This window comes from Nannobrachium achirus, assembly GCF_963921795.1.
Source record: "Nannobrachium achirus genome assembly, chromosome: 18".
In the NCBI taxonomy this organism is placed as follows: Eukaryota; Metazoa; Chordata; class Actinopteri; order Myctophiformes; family Myctophidae; genus Nannobrachium; species Nannobrachium achirus.
In genome coordinates, this window is record NC_137825.1 from 28,672,119 (window position 1) to 28,690,318 (window position 18,200).

Genomic DNA, 18,200 nt, shown 5'->3' on the forward strand with positions numbered 1-18,200 from the left:
TGATCCCTGTGCTTCCCAGGCGTTGGGAACTCAGCTAAATTCAGACTGAATATTTCAGTCTCCAGCTAAGTGTTTGTGACAGTTGAGTCAGTCTCCGTTCAGGGGTTTTTAGGGACTTTGACCATGAACACCATGGGATCTTTGGCCTTGTTGCTGAAGGCTTTGCGGATTATGTCAACAGCATGCTGATGTGTGACCCCTTGCAGGGACACCCCGTCCACGGACACCAGCTCAAACCCAGCCTGGGGATGAAGAGAGAGAAATGTTAATGGCTACACCTTAGACTTAGTTAACCACAAATAATAAAATACACATCATCTCTAGCATAATGTGTTTAGTTGATTGTCATTCAACCTTTAGGACATCACAAGTGGAGGCGGCTCCTCCGGGAAAGATCTTCTCTATCTTAACCACAGGTTGAATCTTGGACTCTATCCCACCAGATATACTGATACCTGGATCAAAATCACACAAACTGCTTCATTAAAGGAATTGGAAAACCAACTTATTGTATCAGTATATTCATCAATTTCAATAAATATATGCTCCTAGTTTTTAAGTAATGCACAAAATAAGAGTTGTTTAACTTAGAAAAATTACCCCATGTGTACTATGCAATGCAACACTAGCCTGCTGATAAGTACCAATCAAACTATTGATTTACCCAACGACTGTTTGGTCTTGGAGATGTTGACAGCTTTGAGCTCATACTCCTTCACTGGGTCAGTGCCGTTGTGTCCATTCTCAGTGGAAGTAGGATGGCCATTCATTTGTCGCTCTGGAAACACCCGCGTCGCCATGGGTCGGATCCTCTGAGGGCCGCTGGGCACCGTCTCTGGAAACACCCGCGTCGCCATGGGTCGGATCATCTGAGGGCCGCTGGGCACCGTGAACACAGTCTCTTTAGTGCTCTCTCCGTTTTTGCCTTTGGAGTGGCCGTTTCTAAACGGGGATCTCCCCCTCTCTGACCGGGACTCCCCCTTGTCGGAAGACGAGTGCAACGAAACCTCGTCGTAGTGGACGGAGCTGACCGAACCGATGTCCGAGCGGAGGAGGGAGCGCGAGTCAGAGCTGTGGGCCAGCAGCCAGTTGGGCACCATGGGGCTGGCTGCAGGGGGCCTGAGGTCCCTGGGGTCGGTGTCGTATCCGTCCACCGGGATGTCGAGCAGAGGAGTGAAGGTTCTAGAGGTGTGTGGTCTCTCCTTGCTCAGCCGCGACCCAGACACGCGCAGCTTCTCCAGCTCCTCGTGCAGGTGGTTCTCCTTCTCGACCTCCTTAGCGTTGTGGAGCTCAAAACCTCCCTGGTAGTCTGCACAAAGGAAATATGTCCCATTAATGCCTTCTTCTAATGTGCCATATAAAAACATTTGATAGTTTGTGCTAATTATTATTCCGCTCAAAATTGCTCCTAGATAAACTAAATTGCATTAATACATGAGAGGTGGTGTGGCATATCATGATTATATCACAGCTATGCGTGTTATTGGCATGATGTGAGGCAGAGTGCCTATGATCAGACGTGTTATAATTTGACATATGGCAATGAAATGAATATTATTGCTTTTACAACACGGTTGCCAGTGATTTAGCTGTAAGATTCACCTATCATTTTAACCAAAAACATTACGTTGCCAACCAAAACCTAGCATTGTAATTGGGATTATCCTACAGATAACTTCAGTGTGTTCCAATGGGTTGTTCCAATTCAACCAAAACAACAAAGCAAAATTTCAGCAAAAATTAAGTTCACAGCCAGGGGACATAATTGTATAACGCAAAAGGAAGCTGACCGGGAATGGGAGTGATGAGGTGCCGTTTGGGGACTCGTCCTGATGCTGGAGAGCGAAGAGGAGGCGTTCTGACTGAAACAAAATAAAGAAAACGTATGTAACGTATGTAGGAATGACAAGTATAAGAAACACAGAGACATCTTGCACTCAAGAGCTTAATGCAGTACTACATGTCAACCAGTAGGTGTCCTACCGAAACCATCGCCTACATTTCTCAATGGAAGCATAGGGAGACTACTGCAGATGTGCTGGATCATTTTGTATTAACTCAGTGGTTCTCAACCTGTGGGTCGGGATCGCCAGAGGGGTACCCAAATTATTTTGGGGGGGGGGGGGGGTCCCCAGATGTTTATCTAAATGTTAACGTTTTCTCACTCAACAGTAAACAAACCAACGTAACGTTTAAGTGTATAGACTAGAGGGTATCTACACATTTCTAAAGTGATAATTTACAGACTTTTTAATACCTCTAAAATAAAATAAATTACATTGTCCAAATTGTCAAATATTAGAGAATAGAATCGTGTTAAACAAAATGTAATGCCTCAACTCCTCCAACTCCAAATAGTGCTCGTCAGGGTGGGCGGTCTCCAGTTAAAATGTTATCATTTTAGGGGTCGCGGCCTGAAAAGGTTGAGAACCACTTTATTAACTTACCCTGCCGTAGAAATTGTCTAAAATAAAGTTGTATTCATTAGATAAGTACTGGATTGCAGCTATAAATCTTTCATGTGTGTCCTGGATCTGCTATGCATCTGCCTCAAAAACTCTTAATTCTACTCTACTTTAGGAGGCTTGGATTTTTCTATATGCTTGCAGAGTCTATCATACTTACGTGAACGATATTTGAGGATATCATAAGCCTCTACTTCAAACGGAGCCACAATGTTGTTGAAAGCACCCAGGTCATCAGGATGGACCACCATTCTGAGGAACACAACAAACAAACAAAAAACACTTGTCAGTATGTTCTCTTACATTGTAAAAATGGACAACTTGTCTTACAGTAGCTAACTAAACCAGGGGTCTTCAACGTTTTCAGGCCAAGGACCCCTTAGTCGAGAGAGAGATGAAGCAGGGACCCCCACAACCCATAGATACAATATAGTTTCATCGTTTGTGTTTCCAGTTATTTAACCACTTGAACCGTCAATACTTAATAAACATGACATTTCACTCTGTACTTAGTCTGCTCTTTTTCCCCTCTACACCAAACCCCATTGCCGAAAATAGCCGATCTACAAGCTCATAACGCCTCGCGCTGCGCTAGGTTTCAAGTGGTTAATATAGAAAAGGAGAAAAAAAGCTTCTATCACACAAATATTTGGAGGACCCCCTGTAGTAACTCTGAGGACCCCTAGGCCTAGGGGTCTCGGAACCCCTGTTGAAGACCCCTGAACTAAACAATATGAAGTGATAATGGTGAAAACTCCCTAAGCCATTTTAACACCGCTGTTTCCCTATTTTGACCAATCACATAACTCACGTTGAATCATGTCAAACCAAGAAAATTCAGACTATGAATGGTTTCCGATCTTGGCATTTTAATGGATGCTTAAACAGGCTGAGGGGCTCAGTTTGTACACAACAAGAATAATTCATGTTTGACATGCACAAGGTCCAGGGTTTAACCCAAGGCTAGCGAAACACATTTTTGCTGTTGAGGGTAAGGACTTGTATAATTAATGTCATGGCCTTGCAAAATCCCTTTGTGTGGATAAGTGCCTATTGACTGTCCTCTCCTCCTTCCCAATAAGAAAGTAATATCACTCTCCGAATTACTTCGGGTACTTATAATTCATATACACATGGACAGTCACAGCACACACAGACACGTTTAGGGGCCAAGCCTTCCTCAGCCATGTATACGTGCTAAAAATACCAGAAGCAGTGTTGTAATGTAACTAAGTATATTTACTTAAGTATTGTACGGTAATATTTTGAGGTATTTGTACTTTACTTTCCAGTTTTCAATACTTCTACTCCAAAAATATTGTACTTTTAACTTAAGTTACTAGTTACTTTTTAGATCTACAAGCTCCTTGTAGATCTGACATTTTCAAAAGATTTGAAAACTTGAAATGGGACATTCTGCATAATGAGTACTCTTACTTTTGGTACATTAAGTATATTTTGATACCGATACTTTTGTACTTTTACTCAAGTAGACATTTTGAATTCCGGACTTTTCCACCACTGCTCGTTTTGGTCCTCTACTCTCCTCCTTCCCACCTGGTTCTTACCTGACCTCCCTCAGTAGCAGCAGCTTCTCAGGTCTGTCCAGCACGGCCAGAAGGTTGTGCACAAACACCTCCACTGAGCGTTGCGCAATATACTGCAGGAACAAGGACAACTTCAGCCACTTAGCAGGTCAAATAACAAGCTACATTTAGATTTCACTCGTCATCCAGTGAACTCTTTTTAAATTAACTAAGGGCTAGGGTGAAATAAATACCAGGACCGTGGAGCCAACATGGTAGTTTCCTAGTGTTACTCAGTCTATGTCAGGGGTCTTCAACAGGGGGTCCAGGACCCCTAGGGGGTCCTTAGAGTTACTACAGGGTAGCCGCCAAATCCTTGTGTGATAGGATACTTCTTTTAAATTAACAACTTGAACCCTCACATCCCTATTCCGAGGAGAACTTTAGCCAAATATAGCAGATCTACAAGCTCTCAACGCCGGCGTTGAGAGCGTAGATCGGCTATTTTCGGCAAATAGATTTGTTGTAGAGGTAAAAAAGAGCAGACCAAGTACATAGTGAAAGGTCAATTTGACAAAATATCGATGATTTAAGTGGTTAAATGTCAGAAAATACACATTAACATAAATCCAAAATAGACTGATGACAGTGCTGTCAAACAAGTCTATGAATCTATCTATGAAGTCGATTAAAATCTCCATCACACATTTATACAATATGTAGAGGGGTCCCTTCTTCATCTCTCTCTCTCAGCTAAAGGGTCCTTGGCCTGGAAGCGTTGAAGACCCCTGCTCTACAGTATGTATAGGTGTGGTCCAGAATATCTACCCTGCGGCAGGTCTTCATCACGTGGATCACCTCCTCCTCAGTCAGCAGCCGGCGGGCCATGTCCTCCACAACACCCATCATCTCTGGGTTTGGCATCACACACAAGGTCATGAATGATCATGGAGTTAGAGTTAGATTCATATGTATACTGGACCATGGCTATCTCTCAGCACATGCATGATAGAGTTTAAATTAAACACATTACAATTCCATGTACAGTATTGTATCTATAATGTATTTTGCATTATCAGCATCTTCTCAGTCAATTAATCAAACCGTTAAAGACCCATACTTGCGTCACTACATTACATTCCCATTACTACATATTCTGTTAATGGCTTTAATTTTATATTATAGTGTTTTATTTGGTCCTTACCCCCATTCACAAAAAAGTGTAGAAAAACATTACACTCCGGGCTTGTACAACCTTGTGAAAACTACAGTACTTTGCCATTTAACTAAACTTGCTGTATTGCTATACTAAAAGCTGAATGAACTTGAAAAATGTTCAAGTGCTGCATTTTAATGTCACATTTAGAGGGATCTTAATGGCGCACTGATAGCTTTGAATAGGTAGTGACTTGTAGTGATGCAGATATGGTTGGTGGTTGAATGTCAATATTACAATATTATTGTAAGTGATATAGGCCTACATACATTAAAAGGATCTATTACGTCTGTTCATTCAGCACTGGCATGAAACTGCTTCAATTCCATATTATGGGAAAGCCATTAGGTCTAAAACTAATGCTATGTTAATGCAATCTTCTGTCTTAAAACCAAAGCAGTACCACTGTTGTAGACTGTAGGCTTGGAGCGCCCTCTGGAGGTGTCTCTCCTGCGTCCCCTGAACAACAGGTTAACAAAGGTTTTGGAGCGCTGAAGGGTGCTCTTTTCTGCCGGACCCTTCCCTTTCTGTTTCTTTTCCTTCTTCTGCTTAACCTCTGTGGTGGGACAGGAGCAGTGACAATAGTAGGGAGGTTAGGTTTTATTTATGGGGAGAGTGTTCTTTGCAGGTCTTTCAGGCTGGTTTCCCTTTAATTGCTTTGGTATATGAGACTATAATCCACACCTTGAATCAGATTATATCAAACCCAGGTGTGTTATTTCTTTCCATAGTGTTCCACAGTGCACCAATTATCTGCACCTGTGTTGTTGGCAAAAAAGCTGGGAACTACTTTCTTGAGCTGGGAACTACTTTCTTGCAGACCTTGTAGTGAATTATTAGTGAAATAGAACAGTTTTAATTGGCCTCGTGTCTCACCACACCTCTCAGCTGTCATACCAGGTAACCGCATGTCTCTTGTGGCTTATTGCTTCATTAACCCTAATCCTAACCTCAGTAAAACTAACACTGGTGCTAACCAGGTGAAATGCTAGCCTGCCGATGCTGGTGAATGTTAAACTGGTCGGACCAACGGTGCTTAACCCAGTTGCTTTTTTGATACACTGAAAGACCTGCCAAAAATACTCTCCCTTTATTTTGAAGTTTGACATAATGAAAGCCAGACATTTTAGGTGATCACAGGAGAATCACATTTCAGATACGGGGTCAAAGCCACCCTAACCTCTCACACACATAATGTCTAGCCTCTGATACGCTTTTTTTTATGGCACATTCCAAAAGCCATTGTATAATCTTTTTGTAAACGTGAAAAAAGAAAATGTCCCGCACACTGTCTTTCACTTAACAAAAATGTATCGAGGAACTTTTCTCTCCAAGTGTTTATTTTTTTTTTTTCCAACTGACCATCAGGTATCAATCCTCCACATTTCTGTGAAGCAAAACTTGAGAGGGTAACCCCTGTGAGGTTAAACCAAGACCTAGTGACACAGACCCCCTCCTCACCTGCCACAGTTACTTGGCTCTGTGATCTGGTAATGGGCCGACTGGGCCTGCTGAGTGCCATCAGCATAGCTGTCTTGGGGTTCTCCTTCCCCTCCCTGCCGATCACAGTGTCCTTAAGGAGGGTGGTGGGCCCCAGGCTGCGGCTGGTGTCAGCAGCATCAGACCTGCACAACATCAGATGAACAGTAAAAAGAAAGACATTCAGACATTTTTTGCTAAACTTTCCTGCAGAAAAAGTCCTGTTACACATTACTTGGTGTGTAGGAGAGAATAGCCAGCGTGGAAAAAGCAAAGGTGCTGCACACTGTCTTCAATTTCAAAGGTTTATCTATTGAGGATTGATACCTGATGGTCAGTTGGAAAAAAAAAAAATAAACACTTGGAGAGAAAAGTTCCTCGATACATTTTTGTTAAGTGAAAGACAGTGTGCGGGACATTTTCTTTTTTCACGTTTACAAAAAGATTATACAATGGCTTTTGGAATGTGCCATAAAAAAAAGCGTATCAGAGGCTAGACATTATGTGTGTGAGAGGTTAGGGTGGCTTTGACCCCGTATCTGAAACTACGACGCTCCTCAAAAGACTTTCAACATATTGCACAAGCACTGTCACTACTGCAGCAAGCTCTGGTTTCCATAAAAGTGAATCCCTGACCCTTGGTCCTCGGTGGAGATGCAGACGTCCACCATTTCAGAGCCAAAGGGCAGGCTCGGGGGAAACATGACCTGGGATAGACCACTCAGAGAGCTGACCGGCGTTTCGGACGACAGAGAGGAGGCTGACGAGTTGCTGTCCGAACCCTGGGAGGAAGACTTCTGAGCACCGTTGGCCACTGAAGAAAAAGAGAAAATGTTATTTGAACTTTTTCTGGCTAAATGAGAGTTGTTTGTCTAACACCTGATTTATACTGTAGTTAAGTGCCAGTGTCCCACAAGCTCACAATGCATTGTTAGCTCTGGTCCAGAGCGTCAGCGAGGTCTCACTAACGCTCTGACAGGCGGTTGACCAGGATTTCTCTGCCCTAGGAGGGCTCAACTTCAGTCAAAATAAACAAAACTACTTCGCATTTCTGTCATGAAATATCTAGACCGTCGCAGTTGAGTATTCTTATTTCCGGGTTGTGTCTGCGGCGGTCGAGTTGGATGCGTTTTATTTCATGACAAAAAGTAATGTATTTTACAGAGTGGGTGGGGGTGCTGAGAGTTTTCCCACTGCGGAGAATAGACTTTCAACAACGCAAAACTACCTTTGTTTAGGTGAGTGGCGAATTAGTTTTGTTTATTTTGACTGAAGTTGAGCCCTCGTAGGGCAGAGAAATCCTGGTCCTGTCTGTGAGATCAACCGCCTGTCAGAGTGTTAGTGAGACCTCACTGACGCTCTGGACCAGAGCTAATGCATTGTGAGCTTGTAGATAAGCAATTCTCCCTTTTGCAAATCCCGCCCCATTCTGCCCTGTTACTATGATGGGACATTTGACCCTGGGCAGATTGTTTTTATAGTGGCAGTGAATGGGATTTTTTTATTTTTTTATAGCCTCATTACAGCTATATAAAGTACCAAAGGAAAAACATCTAGGTGATATTAATAAAAAAGGGAAGACAAAGGTACAGTAGTTACATTGCAAAACAGGGGGTTTACCCGAAAATATATGTTTTAATTTGTTTAATCCCAGTGGGACAGAATCCTCTTTGCAGATTCTTTTATAGTGGTAGTGGATGGGATTTTTTTTCTTCATAGCCTCATTACAGCTATATAAAGTACCCAAAAAAACACATCTACGTGATATTAATAAAAAGGGAAGAAAAAGGTACAGTAATTACATAGCAAAACAGTAGTTTTCCCCCGAAAATAAATGTTTTAATTAGTTTAATCCTCTGGATCAGAGATAGAATAGAAATAGAAAGAGAAGCGCATTGCATCTTGGGTAGGAAGAGGACAGAACTATAATGTTTCTCCTCACATAATAGGCTGGCTTTTCGTAATTCTGCCCATTTAAAATATATGTACCCAATCGTGACTCTTAGACCATTGATAAGGTCCATGTGAACTAGTTTGTTGAAGCTTATTCATTACAATGATCGCAAACGCTATGGTCGCGAGCGGCCTGGCCGTGCTCCGCAGTGTGGACAGCCGGTGAAAGACGGCTGCCACTTTCTCCGACTGCAGAACTCCACCCCCGCTTGCAAAAAGTGAATGTATTTTTCTGGTTGGCCAGTCAGGGAGTCTCAGGGACCAATCAGAAGGCTGACAAACGGTGAATTTTAGTGTGCTACATTACGCATAGCCATATATTAATATTAACAGTTGACAAGGCAGGCATTGTTTATATAACATTATTGTTATATAAAAACACAGACACGTTGGTTTTGAACTGACTATCATGAAACTGTGGTAAAAATTCTAATTGGAAAGAACACTTTTGTTCTCAATATGTATCCCAAATCATGTCCAGAATTTGACTCAAAATGTGGTGTCAGAAACACACGCGCATACACAAACAAGGTCACTCACCAGAACACACATACACAACCCAACCAAGTGGTTGGTCAAACACTCATACATGCACACGGACATACTATAAAATACTGAAGCTAGAGTCTTGGAGATTTCAAGATAATGTAACGCAGGTAATGACACTTGAGACCAAAATGCAGATACATACACTTGTTGAGCCACCGGTATTCTGCAACCATCTCCTTATAGGCAGGGTATCGTCCTGCCTCCTGTGAAGATATGACCAGAGATATGTAAATGAGATACAGTAGAGACCTTAAAACTTTTATGGGATGGCTATATTTGATAAAGAGTAACCCTAGAAGCACACAGAGACCTAAAGCCATGTTACTGTTCCTCATCTTACCTCAGGAGAGCAGTTCATCTTCATGACTGTGTGTGCAGCATTTCTTACACTGTAAGATCCTGAGTGTTAATTTAACTCTGAGAGTGTACAAATGGAGCCACGTGGACCCGAACCACATGGACCCTTATGGGTCCATGTGGTTCCATTTGTACACCCTCAGAGTTAATAACACAGAAGAGTTCACTGGTATAGCTTTGATCACTTTGGGTTGCTTTCTAGTTCCACTGCAGGTCTCACTTACAACATTTCCCTTTCCATGTGGGGCAGTGCAACGGGAAGGATCGAAGCACTAAACTCGCACAAAACGACGGCTCTATGCTTTGATCACCACCTGATCCCAGCAGCCTGGTGAATAATGCACACGGCTTGGCTGTTTCTCACAGGGCGAAACCCAAGCTCCAACAACTAAAGTGGCCCAGGAATATTACAACTGCATGCCAGCTGTCTGCCCAGCCACACAGCCGCCACTCTCCCAGGTATGCAGTAACACACGGCAGTGGAATATAGACGTATAAATATATGTGTCTGTGTCTGTGTGTATGCGAAACGAAAAGAAAGACACAGAGAATAGGCCTGCACGCTAATCTATGTAAGCTCACTTAACCGAAACCTTTGATAGATTCACACACATGCTTTCTAATAACAGTGTGTAGCAGAGTGCGCCAAACACAAAGGGTCATTATGGAATGTGATATGCCCTCTTCAGCCGGTCATTAACACCAAGCAGCCCCACACTATACTCACTCAACTGAGACACGAACAATGTTTATGATGAAGGCTTAAAGGTGTGACCCTTCTGACCACACACTAGCAAACAAGAAAAGGCTAAACATTCGACATTCTACAATGTAGTTCTTAACATTTAATGGGATTTCTTGAAGTGCTTCTTATATGAAGGCAATCTATCAAATGGAAATTGATAGTTGTATATGATATTAAAGAATAAAACAAAGATTGTGTGGTTCAGCACTTCATGAAATGTCTTGTGATTTATAGAGGGTATGCGCATGCATAAAGTGAATGGCAAAATGAGTGGCAAAGTGAGTTTAACATTGTTTAACGTCGTTAATGCAATCAGATAGGACTTTTCTGTTTGGATGTATGGGCTGTTAGTAGGCGTTCGCGCATAACTTCTTGGTATGATGATGATATCACATGCATACCCTCTATTTGCTCATAGGTACACATTATTTCTAAATGTCTCACAAATTACTAAGATTTGGCAGACTACAAAGATTACATTCACAGAGTTGATTGTTGCATGTCATTGCCCTCACCCTGATGGTCAGCATGACATGTGTGTGACTCTTCAGCACCTCAACAGCGTTGCTGTGGCTGATGTCCTCAAAGCTCACTCCGTTGGCAGACAGGATCTGGTCGCCCATCTTGATCCCGTTCAGCTCACCCAGGCCACCTGGATCCAGTCTAACAGCATGAAGCAGAAAAAGATAAAATTAATGAGGCAATACTGTGGCCTGAAAAGGTCATTTAGAAACTGTGCCATGAATAGAAATGAACAGAGAAACAGCATTCATTGCCCAACTGTGTAAAGTGGTGCCATTTTGCACGTGTTTAATGGGTAATTGTCATCCATAATTAAACTTTATTCAACATTATAAACTTTAGATGAGTAAAAAGTACTAACATCGCATAAAGATAACTTTTCTGAATCTCTGCTTCATTTTGATAGAGAACAGAGAGACGGGAAGGGGGATCAGGGCCTATGTTCAATTCAAAACAAGGCCATGTTATGCACTCTTATTGAGCCACTGGGGCACCCTATATAATAATGATATACCGGTTTCTTGGTGGTACGAATCAACCACTTCAACAAACCGTGTTTGAAATCACTCATTACACAGAAACAAATGCCTTATACAGTATGAGTGCTGCTGTTGCACAAGTTCAGATCAGTTTAATTCTGTTCCTTTCGACTCTGATAGACAGATACAGTGATATCAACGCAAGATTCAGGGGAGATAAATACTTAAAATAAGAGAGTCACCAAGGTTTTCACACTTGGGGGTGGAGGACTTCCATTCAAGTTTCAGCTTTAATAATAAAAAACTATGCAATTGTTTTTTTGGTAGCAGATAAAAATTTTATACAATATAACAATTTTGTACAATAACGTACAGTACGCATGGCTCAAGTTGTTTTTTGTTTGGAGTTACCTACTTGGTAGCCTCGGAAACCCAGACTTCTTTTGGCGATCGGAAGAAAAAGAAGCCTGGGCGATCGCGTTATGATCACTATTGTAGGAAGTGTAGAATTTCCCTAACCAATCAGAGTGCAGAGAGCGTCGCACCATATGTGTTGACGTCATGACGCAGCAGCGTTCTCTGCGCTGAGCAGATGAGCAGAGGGGGGTGGGGGGAGGAGAACACATGCTATTGGCTGGGGACTTGCAGAGAGACTCGCTGCGCCCACCCATCTGCCTACACTAGACTGTCCGTGTTAGGTTAGAGTGCCTACTTGGAGACATAGATGCCCAGACCAAACTCTTTGCCTCCTCGGATATTGAAGCCCAGACAGTAGTCGTCAGAGGTGGTGTAGAGGTGGACAATCCTTCGCAGAGCGCTGTCTGAGCTGGCATCTGACGGTGTTCGGCCACTCTCCTCCACCACCATGCGTCTCTGGATCAGATCCACCCTGGAAAAGAAATTATCCAGATGACTCATTATCTGCTGAATGCTGCCATGAATGACTAATACCACTATAACACTGGTTCAGCACTATTATGCTTGGTTACTTTTGAATTAGCCTCGGAAACCCAGGCTTTTATTTTGGCGATAGGAAGAAAAGTAAAAGCCTGGGCTAACCTGCTGTAATTTCTGGCATAGGAAGTGGGAGGCGGGCCATGGCACAGATCGTGAACCAATGGGATCCAGCGGCTGTTTTCAGCCGGTGAATCCGCCCCCTCTAGACCAAAATCAGCCTGTGTTAGGGAAGGCTACTTTTGAATTGCTTTGCTTCTAAACAAGTCTGCTAAAAGAATGTCTTCTATTTGCCTGTTCAACAATGTCGAACGAGGAAACACAGACCAAAGACAAAGACAAATTTAGTTAATTTCATTACTTCTCTCTCTCTCTCTCTCTCACCAGGTTGTCTTCTCCTTGGAGTAGCGGATGCCAGGCACCTTCCCCACTCTTCTCACCACCATCCTCAACCTGTCGTTGCCCGTCAGCACCTTGACAGCACTGCTCATGGTGATGCTCTCCAGGCTGACGCCGTTCACCTCCACCAGCTTGTCCCCCACACACAGGCCAGCCTGCTCTGTAGTAGAAAAAACCCACACACTTGAAATGTTTATTTATGTCCACATAAACAGGACGATGCCTTGTACAAAGGATATAAACACTGCCAGTGCAGTCAGACAATAGAAGCACAGCCGGTTACAAAGTGCATAGACGGCAGAACATTGTTATATGCATTATGGTTTACATCCATAAATCATGGACAAAGGAAACAACGCCTCCTCCAAATTGAGCAGCCCCCCCCCCCCCCCCCCAGACACACACACACACACACACACACACACACACACACACACACACACACACACACACACACCAACAGGGAAAATCACATTCACAACAAACACATTTGGATACAGATATTCTGTAATACTCTTACACTCACACAGCGAAATGCACACAATTACAGAAACACATGTCAAATCAAATATTCATCAAGTAAGACCTAAGAAATGTCTTGGGTTTTTGGTTGGCTGGTAAAGCTGTGTGACAAAATAAATTAATGGTTGATTTTATAGACGGTAATGACTTTAATGCCACAATGATGATTCCTCTCATTTCTTTACCTGCTGTACTGTCGTCTTCCACCTTGCTGACAAAGATACTGAGGCCGTGTTCACAGCCTCCACGCACACTGAAGCCCAGCCTTCCATCCACACTCTTATCCACTGTGATCGTATGCATGTCCTCACTGTCGTCTCCGCCTGACGGGCACAATGTACAGTCAGTGTAATGCCAACTGTGTTCAAATAAATATATATTGTTTAAGGCCCTTTCCTATTGGGCGCGATATTAACGATAAAAAAATATTGTTTTTAATTGAATTGGATGGCAGCGTCCACACCACAACGATAAAGCCACCATAATTGATGTGAACGCCGACATCGTTATCGCGTCCAGTGGGAAAGGGCCTTTATATTCTCAAATAAACCAGAAAACATCGAATGCCACTGAACATGTGACAAACCAATAATCAACAATGAATTTGTTTCTGCTATTTGCAATCCTATTGGTATTAATTTGTATTAAAGTACTTAATGCTACATTCTGAACAAATATATACTGTTACAGGAAACAGTACATTTAACAGTTAATGACGGCGAGTTAATAGTGAGAATGCCAGCTGTTCAATAACGTCATAAACCAGGGGTCTTCAACAGGGGGTCTGGGATCCCTAGGGGGTCCTCCAAATCTTTGTGTGATAGGAACTATTTTTTCCCCCTTTCTTATATTAACCACTTGAACCCTATAGCGTCCATATTCTGAGAACTTTAGCCAAAAATAACAGATCTACAAGCTCACAAAACCTCGCTATTTTCGGCAAAGAGGGGGAGGGGGAAAAGAGCAGACTAAGTACAGTGAGAGGTCAAGTTTATTAAGTATTGACCGTTAAAGTGGTTAAATATCTGAAAACACACATTAACATGAATCCAAAATACACTGTTGATCGGATCGTGCTGTCAAACAATGAAACTATATCTATGAACAGATTGTGGGGGGTCCCTGCTTCATCGCTCTCTCAACTAAAGGGTCCTTAGCCTGGAAACATTGAAGACCCCTGTCATAAACCCATAGGAACAGGCGGCCCCCACAGCACACTACCATCCACAGGAGAGTTGATAAGGATGACCCTGCCCATAGGCGAGCAGGATCGGATTCCATGCCGCCGCCGCTGCTCCTTCTTCCGTAAGAGGTTGCGTGTAGCTGTGTGTGACCCCTGTGTCCCGGGGGTTGTCTCCCTGCGGGACGGGTCTGATGAGTGAGCCATGGCGGCTGCCGGGGTCCCCTTTCACACGCACTCCTCCAGGTGCTCAGCGCTGGACGGAGGGGCCTATAGCAGCAGACAGAAGTTATACTCTTACATAATGAAGTGCTTCATTATCAATGAAACGTCAATGCTAGATAGGAAAAGAACGTAAACACCAGGGACGTGCTGGCCATTGGGAAAAGCGGGACAACTCGCGAACGGCCGGTTCATTCCCGGCCGGTCCAGGCCGGCCATTAGGAAAAAAATAATAACATGTTTGCCTTTGTTCCATTTTGGGGGCTGGGCGGCCAACAAAGTAAATCGTCACTGTCGTATTTCCAAGTTTCAAATTTGTAAATTTTTTCGCAAAGCAAAGCCCTGCTTCATCATACAAGGCTGTCGCACAAAAGTAGTGAAAACAGCAGATCTACAAGTGCGAGGCGTTGTGTACTTGTAGATCGGCTGTTTTCACTAGTTTAAATCATTTTTTAAATGATACAAATACAAAACAAACGGTTTTGGACATACAAGGTTTCCACCCGACAACGACGAAATATAACTCATGTAATTGGCCCACTGGCTTGTCACTTGTCATGATCTGAAATGGCAAATCTTTGAGTAGCAGCAGAGCTATAGCGCAATGAGGGCCTCTCCAACTCGTTTTCCCGGGCTGAATCAGGGGCCCAGCACGTCCCTGGTAAACACGGTGCATTTTGAAAAATGTTCTTTGCCTTTTCTGAGTAGGAAATGGCAGTGGGTGACCACCACTCACCAGTGCAGCTTGCTTTGTAACATGATGGCTGACTCTCTGCCTCCTTGGAGTGACACTTTGGTCCATTCCTGTCCATGTTGCATCTCACTCACCTGTCTACGTCCCAGATAAAAATAAACATATCAAGTTCTTGTAGAACTTGATATGTTTATTTTCACCTGTGTGTACAAGTGAAGTGATGCGAGGCATTTCAAGCATGTTTTAGTGTATAACACGTTCTACAGCATGTAGGCCTAGAACTAATTATTTTTGCAAGAACGATCAGACCAGCAATCCAAGGATGGATTTCTTAATGCAGACTTTCCACAGCCTGACCCACTTATCGTCAGAATGTCACATGGTTTTTGTGAAACCATGGATACCTGCATGCCACTAAACTTAACCCGATGCGTGATGACGGTGCGCCCTCGTGACGTCGTAGGGCTTCCCCCCGTGTCTCGATCTTCGGCACAGTCTGGACCTCATGGCCAGAAGGATAGGCGTATCATATTTGAGATACATTTTAGCCCTTTGTTCATGTCAAAACGACTGGGGTTGTGTAGCTACATTAGCAAATAGTTTCCGCCGAAGCCTCAACAAACCGAAATGCTTTATACAAGCTCTTGTTATAGGCCTACAACAAGAGATGCTGGATAGGACGCTGTCTCCATGACAATTCAAGCCCCAATCAATATCGCGAACGTCCCCGCCGGCTATGGGACTTCCAGTAATATAAGCCTTTACCTTTCAGCACCACGGACAGCGACTGTCTGCGACGCTGAAAGCTTGCCATTCTTGTAACATTTTAACATTGTAAAAACGCATTTAAGATTTTAATATAACAATTATCATGGCCTGACCGATGTAACTTTTGATCAATTGATCACATTTTCAAAGGCCATTCCTGCTTTACCCCTTTTCATATAACTTTGCATGCCTACGTACAGTCACACAGGCAGAACAGCCTATATTTCAATGTATACGTGTCTATCTGATATTGTTTAACACCACTTAAAACATTTCTTAACAACAGAGCCCAATTCGAAAGTTCACTTAAAGTAACACTTAACTTCACATATTACACCATATTGAATAATTATTTCAGTCAGTGTGGTTAACTTGTTATTCATGTAAGCGAGTAAAGGAGATGCAATGCATGCAATGCAAAGAGTTGTAGGCAACAACAGCAAAACACGAGGAACAACCATAGGCCTATACTACAAAGTCAGGGGAAATAGGAATACAAGAAGAAAGTGAATATTAAACTTACCCGTGTCCATGTTGTGTAAAATGACCTCGCGCACCTGAGACATTTCTGATACTGCCAAAGGTCCGCCTCTCAGCTCTGCTGATTGGTGGCTTGTTTTCAGTGGTGTAAAATAACTAAGTAGGCTACATTTACCTAAGTACTGTAAGTAGCACACTTTACTTGAGTATTTCCAATACTTTTACGGTACTTCTACTCCACTCAGGGCTGGATTAACCATTGGGCCGGTGGGGCCGTTGCCAGGGGCCCATGGCGTTCAGGGGCCGATTTACAATAAGCAGGTAATACACATCACTAAGCAAGATAATATGTCAGTACATTAACAACAATATTAACAATATAACAAATGCATCTTTGTAAAAATATGCATGAGTATGTCTTTGAATGCACTGGGCACCCCAGGTATGTGTGTTTTGTGAACAGAAGAAAACAAAAATCTCATTGACGTCAGTTTTGTGGTGTTTTGACTGGACACCCTGTGAAAGTTAGTTGCCGGCAGTTGATCAGCCTTCATTACAAACGGTAATGAAGGTTTTCTATAGAAACTCACAGCAGTTTTATTGTTACCCCTATTACTATTATTATTATTATAATCATCATCATCATCATCATCATGATCATCATCATATTAATGACACTTTAAATGTTGCCAGAGTTATGTTTGATCTCTTAACCTTGAGATCATCCAACCCATTCTCACCCCCTTTGCTTCACCCTCCCGACGCCGTGTCTTTCTTTCCTTTGGGAGTGACTATTGCGTCTAGGGTGCGACGGAGACGGAGAGTTTTTGGACGAGACAGAGTCTTAGTACGCATGCGCCGGCATGTGTTTACTGGAATATTTTTCACAGACGGCCGTCACGGGGAATCGAACCCCGGTCCCTGGATTTGTATCTTCACGCTCTACCGACTGAGCTAACCAGAGTGACTGGGAAGTACCTTTTTTTTTGTGCTTTTATCTTTGACAAAACGTGGAATGATAACGTAGTCCCTTCTTTGAGCCACATTCGGAGGCGGAAGCAGTCCCCTGGTCAAGATTTACTATTCTGTCCATAACGGCACGTAATTCGGTAACGCGGCTGAGTCGGCTCATGCGGCGTTCCCACCGCTCGTCGCGGCAACTCGGCTCGCTATCGCTCGCCTCGGTGGCGACTCACGGGGGTCATCGCCGCCTGAGACGGCGCCGCTCCGTCGTTTATAGTGGCGTGAACGGTAGCGACGGGTGGCTGGTAAACCAAGAAGCCTTCAGAGCGTATCGAATCCCGCATCAGGAACTACTTTTTTTTCTTTCTTCTTAGACCACCCAATGCGTCTAACCCTTGAGACATTAGGCAATCCGTCCGCGTCTATGGTGAGAAGCATTCGGTATTTAAGATCGCGTCAGTTGTATGACGCAATAGGGGTGAGAACCTGTTGGATCATCAGATGAGGATTTGAACCCAGTTTTTTCATTTCACTAACAGCTGCACTAAAGCACCATGCCCACTAGGGGGCAGACATGCATCTACTTGGTCAGATATGTTAGATTTATACCAAGATCATGGAAGCAATGTCATTGGGTATTCAGGTGTCAATCAACTCTAGATAAGACAACCTAGCACTTACAAGAGGGGGTGGGGCTAAAAGAAGCAGAGGGTCCCCGGCGGCCGAG

General features: G+C 43.3%; 1 protein-coding gene across 1 annotated transcript; it reads right to left on the bottom strand.

Moving 5' to 3' along the window:
* Nucleotides 1–98: 98 nt before the first annotated feature.
* Nucleotides 99–14,553, bottom strand: LOC308303498 (PDZ domain-containing protein 7-like; the record flags this gene model as incomplete). Its single annotated transcript, XM_080747879.1, has 16 exons — nucleotides 99–242; nucleotides 355–455; nucleotides 665–1,309; nucleotides 1,791–1,862; nucleotides 2,626–2,717; nucleotides 4,034–4,125; nucleotides 4,820–4,902; nucleotides 5,611–5,763; nucleotides 6,669–6,832; nucleotides 7,284–7,500; nucleotides 9,331–9,391; nucleotides 10,806–10,953; nucleotides 12,004–12,180; nucleotides 12,630–12,804; nucleotides 13,352–13,489; nucleotides 14,388–14,553. 16 exons carry the CDS (start codon nucleotides 14,551–14,553, stop codon nucleotides 99–101), a joined length of 2,628 nt encoding a protein of 875 aa, XP_080604005.1.
* Between the last annotated feature and the right edge of the window lie 3,647 nt (nucleotides 14,554–18,200).